Source organism: Passer domesticus, chromosome 6, assembly GCF_036417665.1.
Source record: "Passer domesticus isolate bPasDom1 chromosome 6, bPasDom1.hap1, whole genome shotgun sequence".
NCBI lineage: Eukaryota > Metazoa > Chordata > Aves > Passeriformes > Passeridae > Passer > Passer domesticus.
The window spans coordinates 32746087-32762389 of NC_087479.1; the positions used below are offsets into that span (position 1 = coordinate 32746087).

At 36.6% G+C, this 16303-nt stretch overlaps 1 protein-coding gene across 23 annotated transcripts in view; it reads left to right on the top strand.

The window, feature by feature from the left end:
* GPHN (gephyrin) overlaps positions 1-16303 on the top strand; it is a 266641-nt gene that overhangs the window by 122996 nt on the left and 127342 nt on the right. For 2 of the 23 annotated variants that reach the window (XM_064424227.1, XM_064424229.1), the window contains exon 4: positions 8722-8912. The exons of the other annotated variants lie outside the window; for them this stretch is intronic. In XM_064424227.1, coding sequence (XP_064280297.1) covers positions 8871-8912 — 42 coding nt within the window. In that variant the 5' untranslated portion in view covers positions 8722-8870. The remainder of the gene's footprint in view (positions 1-8721; positions 8913-16303) is intronic. 23 annotated transcript variants of the gene reach the window in all.

Here is a 16303-nt window from a genome sequence, read left to right on the forward strand (position 1 = left end):
TGCCTTCTGAGAATGGCTAAATAATAGGGAAAGAAAACCAAAGGCAATATTCTTACTGTCCTTGTAATTATGTGTTTTGAATATGTATGAAGCATGGAATTAACATGTGATCAGCTATTTTCAAATTTTATCCTTTCTTGTGGTTTTAATTAAGAATTTGTTCTGTCATAGAATCATTTAGGCTGTGAAAGACCTTTAAGATCATCAAGTCCAACTGTAAAACTTAATACTGCCAAGTTCACCTTCAAGTCATATTCCCCAGTGCACCACCTGTATGTCTTTTAAATAGCTCTAGGGAGATTAACTCCACCACTTCCATGAGCAGCCTGTTCCAATGCTTGTTAACCCTTTTGGTGAAGACATTTTTTCGTAAGATGCAATCTAACCCACTGGCACAACTTCAAATGGGCTGACATTCTTCTTATGTAATATTTTTTATATTATATGACATAAGTATGTAATTTATTTATTGTTTATTTCTTGTTACTTGTGAAAAGAGACCAAACCCGACCTCTCTACAGCCTCCTTCAGGTGGTTGTAGAGAAGGGTAAGGTCTCCCCGAGCCGCCTTTTTCCAGGCTAAACACCTCCAGCTCCCTCAGCAGCTCCTCATCAAAAAATTGTGCTCCAGATCCTTCACCAACTTCATTGCCTGTGTTTGGATACATCATCAGTAGTCACAACACAGTTCTTCAAATTAATACATGGGGCACAAGTTTTTCTCTGACTGCATATTTAATGGCATACTTAAATCACTTCAACATGTAGGTTTCAAGATCAGGAATAAGATGCAATGCATCAAGCCCACTGACAAATAACAAGTTTCTTTTACACATAGGGTGGATAATAGCTTAGTAATGCAAATTAAAAAAAAACAAAATAAATTTAAAATTGAAATTTTGGTATAAACAGTTAATTTAAAATGTATTTCTAGATCACTGGCATTTGTCTCATGCAAAACTCTCCATGGAAGCCTGAGTTTTTGGTCTTTGCCATTTGCAGGGAACTGAAGGAAACATCCAAAGTACAGAGTTTGCAAAAGAAGTAAACATTTTCTTATCAGACCTCAGCCAGACACTGAAATCTATCCAAAGAACAGAGATTACTAATGACATTTTTTGTACAAGTAGATCAGTAAGAAATTTAATATCTCCCTACAAAACCATCATTATAATAAAAGGAGCCTAAAGGTGTGAAGTCTGTTTATTCTTTTAGCCTGCAATTATTTCCTGAGCATAATAGTATTCTCTTGTCAGTACTGTAAATTAGGATGGCCAGATGTTAACTTGCTAGTTACAACCTTCAACTGAGTATATTTAGTTGAAGTGGTAGTCTATTTTCCTGTGCCTCAGTTTTATCATTGCATTTATTAGGTTTTGGTTTTTTGTTCCTAAGGGTCAAAAAATACAGGAAATTCAAATTTCCCAAACTCAAAAAATTTTGTAGATAAGTTGGTGTCTGAAAAAAAAAAAAAGTCTTATCACTGTTAATTTTGGATGTAGAAAGCTGTATTCTGTTCAATCAAATAAAATATATTTAGTGTAGCCAGTAGTCTTACTTTTTCTTGCTGATGTTTTGAAATTTGGGTGACAGATAAAAATTGGTTAGAGTTTCCTGCTAAATATACCTGCTTTTGGAATTAGACAGAAGTGAAAGCAGAAACAGGAGCTAAAGACTTAAGGGACTCCTAAGTGATCTGTGACATTCAGGAAGGAATGGCTGTGGTGGTTTGAAAATTGGCTAAATTTTTTCAAGTTGGTCAGTATGGATGGTTACAGCTGCAAAACCAACATGCTGTGCTTAGATTCATTGATACAAATGTAAAGACTCTTGGAAGATTGCTGCTATAGAATTATTGGATTCCTCATGGATGTGATATTTAACCACAGATTTATAAGTCTTAGCAGAAGAAAAACAAAAATCTTTGATTTCTTTTTAATGTTTTCAAATATCATAGTATTAGTGGGCCTGGATAGAGAACTCTTACAGGACAGAAAAAAACTAGAATAATGATTGCAAGAAAAAAGCAAAGCCCTCTCTTTCTGTAGTTAGAAGTGATGGGTCTTGCAATGAAAAGGGAGTTCTTTGTGTGTGTGTGTGTTTTCTGTTCTGGGGCAGAAAGCAAAAAAGAGAGAACTGCCCGGTTCTTTCTGTATCTCAGTAAGAAAGGCCTGACAACAAATAGCTGAATGAAATATCTGTTTTCATAAAGCAAAGGAACAGGAGGAATATAGGTAGCAAATAAATCTTACTCCCTTCAGGTGCTGGGAACTGTATGTTCATGCAGCATCAGGTGTGGATGGATTTCTCCACTTGTGAGAAATTTCTGCTACTCTTTTAGATAAAGGAAAGCCATGCTGGTGGTGTAATCACCAGAACTGAGTTGGAGCTGCCTAAAGGCTCCTCCATTACAGTGAGGTGGATGAGTCTGTCATTTGGCCAGAGGGGTTTGTGCAGCATGACACATTCCTGAAAATCATGCTGAACATAGAGCTCAGGGCCCCTTCTGTAGGAATGCAAGGGAACTGTTATGTGGCTTGCTGATTCCTTGATGTACAATGGCCTCCTGGTCAGAAGCATTGCAATATAAGAAATGTTATAAACAGAACAGTGTGTGGTCCTTGATTTCCAGAGGGTGTTGCCCAGTTGTTGCTCACAGATGAAATTTATTGCCTGTCTCCCTCATCCACTAATGCCACCTACTCTCTCTTGCTGAAAATACTATCTGTATGACTGTGCTGCCTGTGTAGGCTCTTCATCACTCTCTAGCACTAAAGTGGCAATTGTCTCTACAAGGGAAAGCAGTAGTCCAGAGATAACATATACTGCATGCATCATAATCCCCAAAGTAGGATGTGTGGGAGATGATACAACTCTTTGAAAGGGGCAATATGCTATTTTTAGTTATTGCAATGAAGCCTTTAGTCTAAGTTGCAGTGAGCAGTTGACTGTAATGTGATTGTCCAGAAAGGTAAGTTTTCCAATTAAATAACCAGAAATCACTTATATAAACATTTTCATGTAATGGACCATATGTTAGAATTATGGTATATAAAGCAGGTGATACACAGTTGAAAAGACTCATTATTTCTTATGCAACTCTGCTTTGAACTATATAAATAACTCTGGATTCTGGTAAAGGTTACTGTGTATGTCTTCTTAAATCTTTAAAATAACAAACAAGTACTTCTAGTCCAGAGGGCTTTCTGTGAGTTCTGGAAATTACTTCCAGAAACTACAAATACTTTAGCAAGGAGGGTTCTGATCAGTGGCACAGGATCTGGTTGGAGTCCTGTCACTAGTGGAGTCTTCTGAGGTTCGATATTGAGCTCAGTGGTCAATAACTTACTCATCAGTTACTTGGATGAAGGGCAGATGCATCCTCAGCAATGTCACTGAGCACACAAAGCTGGGAGCAGTGGCCAATACCCCAGAGGGCTGTGCAGCCCTTCAGAAGGGCCTCAGCAGGCTGGAGAGATGGGCAGAGAAGAAACTGCCTGGGATTCAATAAAGGCAAGTGCAGGGTCCTGCACCTGGGCAGGAATTGCCCCATGGGCCAGCACAGGCTGAGGGCTGAGCTGCTGGGAAGCAGCTCTGGGGAGAAGGACTGGAGGTGCTGATGGACAACAAACTGTCCCTGCGCCAGCAGTGTGTCCTGGTGGCCAAGAAGGACCATGGGATCCTGAGCTGCATTGGGAAGAGCATGGCCAGCAGGTGAAGGGAGGGGATCCTGCCCCTCTGCTCAGCCCTGGTGAGCCTCACCTGGAGAGCTGTGTCCAGTTCTGGGCTCCTCAGGACAGGAGAGACAGGGAGATACTGGAGCTGGTCCAGTGAAGGACTGAAGATGATGAGGTGACTAGAACATCCCTTTTATGGGAAAAGGCTGAGGGAGCTGGGCCTGTTCAGCCTCGAGAAGAGACAACTGAGAGCTGACCTCATCAATGTCTGTGAGCATCTGAAGGGAGGGTGTCAGAGGATGGAGCCTTGTATAGGAATGGTGCCAAACATCTGGCATGCTTACTAAGATTAGAATAAGAGAATGTTAGCCCTAAAGGCCCAGCTAATTTGTGTGTTTGCTGAGGATGCTGTGAACCTGGGTGGAAAACCACTGTTTGAGTATGTCACTTACTCTCATTGAAAACAATCACGTGCATAGAATGCTCGACACGTGTTTTGTGTGTTGCAGAATTAGCAAGAGGTCCTAAGGATCAATTAGAAGGCAGTGGTTTATCTGTAAGAAAATCAAATAAAAGGGAGCTCATATGGGAGAGAGAATAGGAAGAGAAAAAAAAACATCTGTGGAAGTAAAAACTACTGCACTGCACAAATTTTTTCTTTGCCAAATTTTTGATGACAACATTTTGCTATTTTATATTTACTTTTTTAATATTTATATTATTTCTTACATTTAGATTTTTCTTTGTATTTGATCCCATAACCAACAGCCAGGCTCTTCTTGGTGGTGCCAAACAGTAGGACAAGAGGCAATGGGCAGAAACTGATGCACAGGAAGTTCCACCTGAAGATGAGGAAGAATTTCTTTACTGTGCAGGCGATCAAGCATTGGAGGGGATTGTCCAAAGGGGTGTTGGAAACTCCCTCCTTTGCATAAGATTCTTTCCAGGTGATTCTTGAATACCTCTGCAGCAGTCAAGAGACTCGATGTGATCGCCGTAAGCATAGTATTCTATGCTTCTCTCATTCTGTTACTAGTGATTGGTATTTCTTTTATGATTTAATTAGTAAAGTTTGGCATACGTCTTTAGAAAAACAAGTAATGACAAGTAATTTTGCTTAGAATTGTCCTTTCTAACTCTTTTCATGTATTTCTTTGAACTTCATGTCTTACTTTGGGGCTTTGCTAACATTATGAGACCGGGTTGAGCTAGATCTGTTCTGTGAAGCATTTGCTTTATTAAGCTGCTGTTTGCTCCAGATGCAGCAACTTATCAAATTAGGTATACTTCTTACAAACTTGTATCCAGTTTAGTTGGCTGAGAAAAATATACATGTTTTATTTTTATATACTTATAGTCTTTAATATATAACAGTGACAACATATCTTTCTTTAGAGTGTAAAATAATTTCCAAGAATTTAGGACCTTCGAAACAATGAGGATTAGAATACAAAGAATTTTTTCAAAAGTGCTGCAAGTTGTTTGAAATTCTGTGTATTATTTTGCTTGAGAGATTTCCAACACCATAAAGGCGCGGTTGAACAACCTTAGTACCTTGGCAGAGTTTAGTTTCATTTATACCACCTGCAGAAACAGTTCAAAGGTGATTTTGAAATCTCTTTAGTATTCTGAATGTTTTTATTGTTTCCTGATTCCAAGCAAGTTTGTTAGGATGTATCAGGAAAAAAATGAGCATTTTTAAAAAATGTTCCAAAAGAGAGATTATCAAAAAGTTTCAGCTTTTAGGGAAAGAAGTCTTTCTGATATTAATTGTTCTGCATTAGTTTTCTCCTGAGTATAAAAGCTGAAATCTTTGATTGCAGCGGGATTGGCTGATGCTAAGACACCTCTGCAAACTGAAATGGAAGCAGATGATGGCTCATCAAATTCTATGGTAACAGCTTTCACCCAGTATTATGTAATAGCTATAATCCTTTGGGCCTATAAGAGAGATTCTGCGTGGACTCAATTCTGAAAATGTCTTTCTTTTGAAGAGAATGGCCTTTCCAGTTCAGTAATTCAGTCACTCTTGTAAGTTTGGTTCAGTCTTATAAGTGCTAAAAGGTTCTTTCTCTACATTTTACTCTTTGGATGCTTACACTCACTTAGGGATAAGCAATGATCTAATCAGCAAGGCAGCCTATTACTAGTTCATTCTATTATTTTATTGTGCTCTATCTTTATAGAAAATGGCAACTAGGGCACATAGGGAAAAATCTTTTTTTTCCTGTAATGATCATAGTTACTCATTTTTCATTGCCTTCAACAACATGTGTTTTGCATTAACAACTGTCAATGAATTTCAATTGATTTTTATACTTTCTTTATAGCTTTTGAGAATCATTTTCAGGGTCTTCAGGGTTACCCCTACTCAACAGAAAATGGAGAAGTGCACATGATCTAATCAGATCCAAAATACTCCAGTCTTGTTTCTTTTTTTGTGTATACCTTTCTCTTTCTTGTTTGTATATCCCTATCACAAGAATGTGTCAGAGCAGGATGTCCATATCTTCCTTATACTTAGAGAACTAAAGGACATTACTTTGTTTTGAGTGAGGGGGCTTATTTACTGATCTTTATTATTTTCTGGAAGCTAAAACTAGGATTGATTATTTGATGTTACAGAATTAATATAGATGATAGTAATCTTTAAATCTGGTAGCAGGGTCCTCTACAAATACATAGAGATGTCAGCTAGGCTGGCTTCTTTATTGCACAAGAGAAGCATTTTTAGGATATTCTATGATTCTAATAAAAGGTACCAGGCAATATCAGAATGCTGTTCTGGATCCATACACTGATGCTCAGAACAATGATTTTTTTAGTGAATGGCACCATCATAGTGCACTGTAGGAGCAAGCATGGAGGTGCTGAATACTTGCATTATGTAATTACTCCATCTATGCAGCTGTTGTGCTTGACATAAAATAATTGTTACAGATTTTCAGGATCTTCAAAATATGCTGGCACATCTTCTTAACAGCAATTTCTCTGCATATTTAAATAGGCAAATGTATTGACAATGTTATTCGCCAGGGACTAATTAATTTATCATAACATCCAGAAATTAAAATGTCTTCTCTAGAGGCCAAGAGCATCTGAGTTGGTAGGGAGATCTCTTTTGATTTCCATGCATTTCAGATTGGTGCTTATCTACTAATACCCTTAATTCTGTTGTGGTTAGGAAAAAGCAGTGTCTGTGTCACCACAGTCACTCCATTCTGGCTTGAACAATATGAGTACTTGGAATTCAGGAGCTTGTAACTATCGATTATAGTCATACTGCCTTTTTTCCCCCACACTGATCATTTGGACTAATAGACTCAGACATTATTGAAGCCTCATTTTTCATACAGTGAAGCATAACACTGTATTTGATTATTTGAACATACAGAACATTTTGGGTAGGGAGGAGAGCATAACCTTTACATATGCTACAAAACAGCAATGGTTTCACCTCAGGAGGAACCTATTATCTGTCAGGGCCTTGTTTCTCAGTACTCGAGAATGTTACACTTTTTGCAGTGCTGCCTGTAGTTGTGCTAAAATACACCTACTGCTTTGGCATGTCATACAGATGCCTGGTTTAATAGAGCCATACAGCAATTTTATTTGGATTAGGCTTGTAAAATGATTCTCCTTTTATGGTGCATTGATTATTAAGTTACCACAATTGGCAAACATAAAGAGAAATACTCAGCAAAGACAAAACTGTGGGGTTTTTGTTTTGTGATTTCACCATGGTATAGTGTATGGACAGTGAGTGTAGTCATGACCAGCTGTGTGAGAAACTTCTTTTGTAGTCTTCATATACATCGTATTTTAGCTCTTCCCTTGCTCTTCAGTCTGTGGCAATCTTGGGACTCCCAAGCCAAAACATTCATCAGTCTCTAGGGAAGCCAGTTTTTTCTTCTCTCCAGAGTAATGATAGCTGGCAGCATGAAAGTATAATCTAAGCATGCATACTCTCTGAGAAAATGATATTGTCTGTATGGTATGTTTGTTGCTGCTTTGATCTCAGCTCTCAGAATATTTGTGATGTGTAGTTCCTTTGATTTCTCTCTGCATTTTGGTGAGGATACCAGGTTGCTCTCTCTGATTGAGTACACTGATGTTCACACATTTCACAATTCTCATCTTCCTAACAGATGATCAGGATGTATTGAATTGTTCATGATTGATGACAGTTTCCCGCTGTTCTTGCAGTGGAAAACCACTGTATTACAGGGTTACTTCTTCCTTTTTGAGCTCTTTAGTTCTTCCTTCTGCTTACTCCTTCTGCTTGTATCTAGGAAAGTGGTACATTTGGAGAGAGTTTTCTCAGCCAGCTAGTGAAGTAAATTGGTCCTTACAGCTGCTATTTTACAAACTGCCTATATATGGGCAGAATATCTGTTCTTCAGTCATCCGGGAATCCTTCTTGAAGTGGTGCTGAAGATCCAGAGTAGCAAGAAAATTAGTCCTTCAATACTTATTTCCAGATCTTATTGTTCTTTGATTGAATTTTATCCTTTATATTTTTGATTTCATGCGGCCTTTATAATTTCTCTTCAAAGATCCAAGTTTTCTAGTTTGTTTCTTTTCTTGTTGCACCATGGGAATATCAAAAAGTTTGGCTGACTTAACACAGTGATTGTTCAGGTGGCTTTCTGTCTCTGAGTGGACTCAAGGAACTTCATATGGCCAAACCAAATTCTGTTAGATCTCTGGACAAACTTAGTATCTATATTGTATGATATTTAGACATGTGCTGTAAGGTCACCTGGAGTTCTCTCCTTGCTTTCACCCAGCATTGTCTTAGTCTCATAGGATCAAGGGCTGTTTCAGCCTTCAGTGGAGTGATGCAGTTGTTTGTGGGAGTCCTCAGGCCTTCTCCTGGATGGGAAAAGGCAAAGGTAACTGATCAGAGCAAGTCGTTGTGGGAATGTACATGCAGACTCAAAGAAGAAAGGTTACTCATCAGTAACTGGTGTTCTTTGAGAGGTATAGTCTGCATGTACATTAGTCTCCTACCTGCTTTTCCCCTCTTTCTGAATCTCTTTCAGGTTTGGTTGTGCATTTAAGAGGAACTGCAGTGGTGGCGGATGCACTCTGCCCTGTGTGTCAATGCCTCAAGCAGGACGAGGGGAGGAGTGGGAGTGCCCCTCCCGGGACACTCCAGGGCAGGCCACAAGCACACCCACTCTTAGAGTATATGTATGGACTAAGTGTCTCAAAGTACTGCAGCTGTTCATTGGTAGGTAAATTTTCTTTACTGTATTCTCACAGGAAAAGCAGTAGATTTTATTTTTAAAACCAATTTAATTCATTGACTCCGTGGATGATATGCATGAACAATGCACGGGGCCGGGGGGGGAAATTTATACCACAAACTGCGTTACACTGAGTAGCTCCTTGTCTCTCTGATGGTTTCATCCCTTGCCTTTCCCCCCATCTTATTTCGATATTTAAATAACTTCATTCTATTCAATTTGTTATTTCCATTCAGAGCTACGTGAAAACTTGAGATCATGTAAGTTGTAACATAATTTAAAAAAATAAAACAAAATAATGTCATTCCCAATTGTAGCCAAGTTTGTGAATGTGTAAGATTGTATGTGCTATTAGAAAATGAAGCTAGAAATGGAACTGGATTCTATGAGAATCAGTATACAGATCTTTAAGACTTCTTAGTTGCAGGAAAGCCGACATTTGCATTTAAACTTTTTTTCCACAGCTGACCTCCTGTGGTTTTTTCTTTTTAATCATAGAAGCCTTGTAGTAATTTTCTAATTCACTACACTTCCTGCCAATTAAACAAGTAGACATGGGGTATAACCTAGCTTAAACTGGAGATGTACTTGTCTCTGCATGCAAATATGCACATACAAATTCTGCAAATGGTTATTTTCAAGTGAGTTGAAGGCTATTACAGAAATATGATTCTGAGGTGTTTGTACGGAGTTCTCGGAGTCCTGCCACCCTTCCAAATACAATGGACATGCTTTTACCAGTTCCCTAAGGTTGTAACAATTAATGTTGCCTTGGCAGCTCAGAGAAATTTACTGTTGGTTTTCTGTCACTTTGCCTTTTTGGCAAGATTAAGGTGTAGTTTATCTGAGCTTAGTTACAGCCTGCAATCTTTGCTGAAGTTTCTGATGTGTGGTACATGAGATACACGTGCTGTAGATATTGGTACACATACATAAAATATTATGAAGAGCTCTAGTTTTAGAAAGTTATTGACTTGTGTGTAATGTCAAGCTGCGTTTGCAGATACTGAGAAGAAAACCCAAAGATTGTTTAGTTTTCTAAATAATCTTAGATGAACTCTATATGTATGCAAAGGGGAAGAAAATGTGGGAAAAGCCATCTTGTTGTGCCCAAACATCTGAAGATTATGGCTCCAAAACCAACCATGTATTCTTGTGATAACAGGTCTTTCAAGTGCTGTTTTAATTGAAGAAAATTTAAAAAACAAAGAGAGAAAGTTTCTATCTATCTGTTGTTAGTAAATAATATTGGATTCATTTACTTGATTTTATGCTTTATGTATCTTTTTTCATTCCAGTTGCTATTTAGCTTGTATTTTTGTTAGCTTGTATAATTAAAAAAAAAAAAATAGATCCTCACAAGGAAAAGTGACACTGGCAAGGAGGCATTATGTATTTCTTAAATTTTTAATTGTTTTCAATTCTTCAGAAACCCAGAATTCTTGTAACTCTGTAATATTTATTTTAGTGAGTAAATGTTATATTTTAGAGAGATGTCTTTTATGCATGGCAGAAATGAGACATATTGAACTTTGGTGTTTTTGCTAATACATTTTTATTAGATAAAAATGAGCACATGCACACATAGGCTCACACTTATGTATATATGTGCCAAATGCAGAGTCAACAGTAAAGGTCTTTGTAGACACAGACACATTTGGAAAGTATCTAAGTTCCACTCTTCCTCCAAGCATCTGAAGAAAGCTGTTATGCTAAGTGCCCTGTCGTTTCCTGTGAGTAGCTGTGAGCAACCTTAGCCTGACTCTAGGAGGATACCAGTGGCACCAACATTAGATGGGAGCAGATTTTTGTATCGAAGGAAAAAGGTCTTTGTCCCTTTGTGTGCATGTAGGTGTATGGTTTCTTCTGACCTAAATCTACTTGTAGTTTTTTATGCAATTTATTAAATCATACAATAAATTCACTATTTTTCTTGATTATAGTATAGCCATACTTAGTGTAGAAATACTAAGAATGGCAAGGTAGGTAGCTTGAAATAAGAATCTTTCCTTTGTTTTTCTGAGAGGAAATCAAGCTTGTACATGGCCTCGACTGTCTTGGCCTCTTATCTTTCCCTCAAAATTAGAAATTATTTTGCTTGTCTCAGCCCTTAAAAGTGTTGGCACTTCCAGTCATGATGGTTTGACCAAACACTTCAGTGTTTGCACATCTCTCTGCTAGACTTCCCTTACTTGTTTGCATAGATGAACTCAGTTGATGACTGCACTTCAGTGCCTACATTTTTTTTTCTCTGTTTTAGGGCTAATTACCTTGAATAGTAGGTTTTAGAAGACATGAAATACTTTTTTTAAAAGTCTGTGTTACAGACTGCATTGGTATGTTGAACCTTGAAATACTTGATAGCTGCATACTTTAAATGGAAAATGCCTGTAATTAAATTTCCATTTAAAAAGCCATTTATAGAGTACATTTTCATTCCATTCTTCCTTTAGTTTTGCATTTCAATAAAATAATTACTTTTTTATGACGTCTTTTAATACATTAGCTTAGTATTTAAAAAAACAACTGCAACATGACTGTGATGCTGAAAAATGGAAATTTACCTGTAGAATCCTTGAAAAATGACTTGCTGTGTTCTGTAAAATCTCAAAATCTGAAAAGCTGTATTTAGACACAGTGAGATACATAATTGCATTTCATCCAAGTCTCTTGACTACAGTGATTACACTGAATATATTCCTAACATTCTGCCTCTAACTTTCTGCCTTCTACTGGTGGGGAAAGGATAAAAGGAATAGAGGTAATAGCAAACAACATGCATGTTTTCATGTTGCTTTAATATTTAATTTTATGAAATTCTTAAATAATTTTAAAATTGATTTCTTGGAATGTTGTTGCTCCACACGAGTATCTTCAGGCCTAAAGTAAACAGAATTTGCTTGCAAATACAGAAACATAATTTTACAAAGCTTGTGGTTTTGAGATCTGTTCTGGAGAACACAGACTTCAGCATGTCTGAACACTATCAATAGTTTGTCCTGGGAGCCACAGTGATCTTTTAAGTCACATGAAATTGTTTTGAGAATACTTCTGGATAGTATGCATCTCTGTAAACCAGCTTATACTGACTTACCTATGTTTCAAAATCCAGTGTAAATAAATGTATATTTTTTAATAATTAAGTTTCGTATTTATCCCTTATATTTGTTCAGCACTTCAAAATTTGATATATTTTACTTAGTGTGTGATTAGTGATGCATATAAGGTGAAATAACTTCATGATGGCACTGTGCTGGAAAAATCTAGCATGGGCTAAAATGCCAAACATCTTTGTTAACAATAGAATTAAGAATTGTTTAACTAGTATCAATACTGAATATAGAATGAAGGCATTCTGTATGGATTCATTGGATACATGATTAAATCACATCCTGTTTATACAGTTTTTACCATTTCCCTGTTCTTTCTGGATGTTTGAAATTATAACAGAGTACGTGTCATGTTCTAGTGGCTATGGTATGTGAAAATATGTATGTATATTGGGAATTATTTTTACAAACCTTGTGTTGTTAAGTAAATTGTGTATTGATCAGAAAAACGTATATGTGTTTTTCTAAATGGTAGGCACCAGAATATTGACTTGAAGGAAGATATTCTAGTAATTTTGGAAGCATAAACATGTGGGAGTGTTATCACACTCTCCTAGCAGTGATGGCAAAAACAGGATAATAAAAAAAAAGACAAGACATGCCATAGACTGTAGCATCATAAAAAAGGAAAAGTCACCAGGACTTCAGCTTTTCTATGTAGGCATTTAATCTGATACACAATGACCATTTTCCTGTGCTTTGTGGTACTTCTGCTCCAGTTAAGGCTCATAGTCTCAATGTCTGTGTGTCAAATCACCAGGCAGTAGTGCTAGGAGGACTGGGAGAGATTTGCAGCCTGTCTCAAGTTTAAATTTTTGGCCAAGATAAGTAATCCACAAACCTTAGTTATCTTTAAAGGTTAGGGCATTGTTCTTCTCATTCCAGAAAGGAATCCCTATTTGTTTTTCCAGTTCACTTACACAGAGATTAAAGGATGGTATGTTAATGGAGGTATGAAATAGCCCACTTTCCTATCCATTGTAATTTTATATCCTGTGATCAGGTTTCTTATGTATCATGGTGGAGCATTATCCCACAGAAATTATTAGTGAAGAAGAGTTACTAGAAATACAATAGAAATATACCTAATGATAATCATCAAGAGTTGCTGGACAACCCTACCAAATTAAAGCATAATGTATTTTCTCTCTCTTGAACCCTGTAGATCAAGGCAGGGTGATGTAGGGAAGAGCCTGAGCCCTGGAACTAGTTTTAAATACAAAAGGAAGTTACCAAAAATTTTGTGGCTTGCTTATTGCAGCTTAGACTAATGGCAGGTTTGCATCTTGGACATGGAGAAGCTTAAGTTACCTTCACAGAAGGAAATATGTCTGTGAGTGTTCAAGCTGTTCCCTGGCTTAGGGGTGGTGCCACTAAAATGCATCTTTTGGGTGCATTTGGACTTAGTGCAATGTGATGGTGCCTTTATGAATTTCCAAGCATGTACCTGTCATATACACAGGGTCTCTGCACTGAGCCACACCTGTAGGCATTTTTTCCATGAGGTGATGATCTTTATTGGTCTTTACATCAATAAATTTACCTGTGAAAGACTAAGAACTCAGAGAAAAATGAGGCAGTATTTTTCTGCACTGGTAAAACTAACACTGGTCATGAGAAAATTCAAGCATCATAAACAAAATTTTTGTTGAATGGTGTTGTATTATATGAAGTAATTTCAATATTGGGCAGTGCATAGGTAGTCAAGTGAGTAATTCCACGTTGTGGGAGAGAGGGAGCTGACAGAAGCAAGAGCTCTTTGGAGCAAGAGATGGAAAGAGGTTGTTTGTTATACCTAAGGATTTCTTACTCATTTGAATAAGGAAAATTTAAATGTATTTAAGCAAGAAAATATAAAGAGGACAGGAAACTAGATCTAATCTAAAGCTTAAGGAGACAACTGGCCTTACATTTTACTTCTGTGCATCAGAAAGGCATAATATAATTATTTTAGGACTTCAGTGAAATCTGAAATGGTTGTGTCCTTTTGAAATAAAATTATTTGTGGAGGCACTGTCTGTAATGACTTCATTTCTGTTACACCTTGACCCTGGAAAATAACTGATAAAGCCTAATTTAGGATACAAGTTGTTAAAAGTATTAAGCTATTTATTTGTTGGGGTTTTTTCCCCCGGAGTTCTGTAACTTTGTTCTGGCTTTTTAAAACTTGGTGGTAGTTTTACTGGACTGTTTTCAGAGCCAGCTACTGCATTTTGTATCCAACAGCATCATTCCATTGGCTTGAATGAAATAATAGTGCTTTACATAATCTGTTGACCTAGCCATTTTCTCTTGAAAGCTTATCAGTGAAACAATAGAAGAGGAGAAATATGCATAAAAATATTAAATGAATTTTTCTTTGGTTGAAATGTTATATAATAATTTTGCTTGTATAATGTCAGTAAATCCAAATATCGGGTCATTTGCCTAGAGAAATCTTCATTTGAAGACAGAGAAAATTTAGTTCCCTGCAAAGCCTGTACAGAATCTACGTGTTCTGAGTCCACAATTTGTTCATAATTGATGGGTGTGGGGCTTCCTTTTGGATACTTTTACAGCAGTGAGAATATTTCATGGGAAACAGTTTTTTGGGTTAGAGAGAAAATAAATAAGCTGAATATAAGCCTTAGGTATTTTTCCATGGTTTTAAAATGTCTAAGTGATAAAGTTGCACTTCTGAAGTTCAATAAAACCCAAACTCACTGCTTCATAGTTAAAGGTCTTCTACTTGAAAGCTTGAAAGTTTCTTTACTATAACTAGAACTTGATGGAGAATTCTGTCTAGGAGTCTGCCTAGGTACCCTGATGCAGTAGCAGGAATAGGCACTTAATTATTGCTTAGTTTAATTGGAGAGTTAGGATATTGATTTCTTTAGTTTTTTGTAGGATATCACATGACTTTTTCTCCCCTCATTAATGGAAGTATTACTGGACTGTAGCAAAATGAGAACAGAGGAAGGATCTATTTTCTTTTTAAAAGGAGTTTGGAAGGTTTTATTTTATTTGAAAATAAATTCGGCTTTAAAAAAAAAAATCCATCCATCCTGTTTTATATAGGAAGTTTTTTACCTGACTGTATTAATTTTTAAAATAAATGCAATATTAAGGTCTAACTTTGTCAAAGACTGAGCTTCTCCAAAGTGTTCTCTAACATTTGTACCCATTTAAGTCAAGACAAATATGTTTCTAGATGACAGAGGTGCCACCTATTTGAAAGAAATTTCCTAATGCATAACTATGTTATTGAGGCAAAGAATTTTAAGACCTAAAATCCTTTTACTACCTTAATTCACTTTTTTATTTTTTTTTTTTTTCAAAATGTAACACAAGAGGCTATAGTTTCTAGTTCATTTATTTGTGTACAAGTTGGAGGCATTATCCTTGTTCCACTCCCAAGCTTATTTGAAATGTTCATGTGGCAAACTTCTGGTATGTTCACTTACAACTTAGTGAATTAGAGAGTTGTTCTCCAAAGGGGTAGAGTAAAAAGATGAATATGATTTTAATAAAGACAAGAGAGAATACAAAAGAGAAAGTGGAAGTAAAGAATAAAGAAAGGAGAAATAAAGACAGAACATTTTGGTTTTGCCACTTCTTGTAGTAATCCTTGGATGTATTGGTGTGATGGGGCTTGCAGTCAGACACAAGTTTATTCTGGTTGCAATTTTTAAGTGTCTGGATATGATCCCTCTGTTAAATGGGAGTTGCATAGCAATACTAGGCCTGCAAAATACAGCTGAGAATTACCAAAATTGATTGTATTTTTTCAAATGTAAGAGACATTTTAAGCTTTTTAAATCAGTATATTTCTCAGAGCTAATTTTGTGATAAATAATAAGCTTTAAGCCAACAATCTCCAAAACTATTCCTTCCTTCCCCATATAACACTCCCAAACCTTAAATTTGCCCTAAACATTTTCCAATAATGTTGTTTCTTTGCTAGAATATGGATAGCTGTTCAGTAATTGATATGATCTGTGTAGGTAGATACTTTACTATGTAACAAGTGTACGTAAGGTAACACGGTGCATTTTGCACTCCAAGCAGACATGGTCCTGCTGTGCTGGCCCTCAGTCGGGTATGAAGGATAAGTGAGATAATCACATTGAGATTATTTAACTCTTCTGCTTATGTCACATTTTTTTCATAGCTTGAAAACTAGCTTAAAAAGTAATTTTTAAAATGAATATATCAAATTAAACTTCTCTAGTATCATGAGTTATCCAGAATTGTAAGTCATTGAATTTACATGACCAATTTCTTAG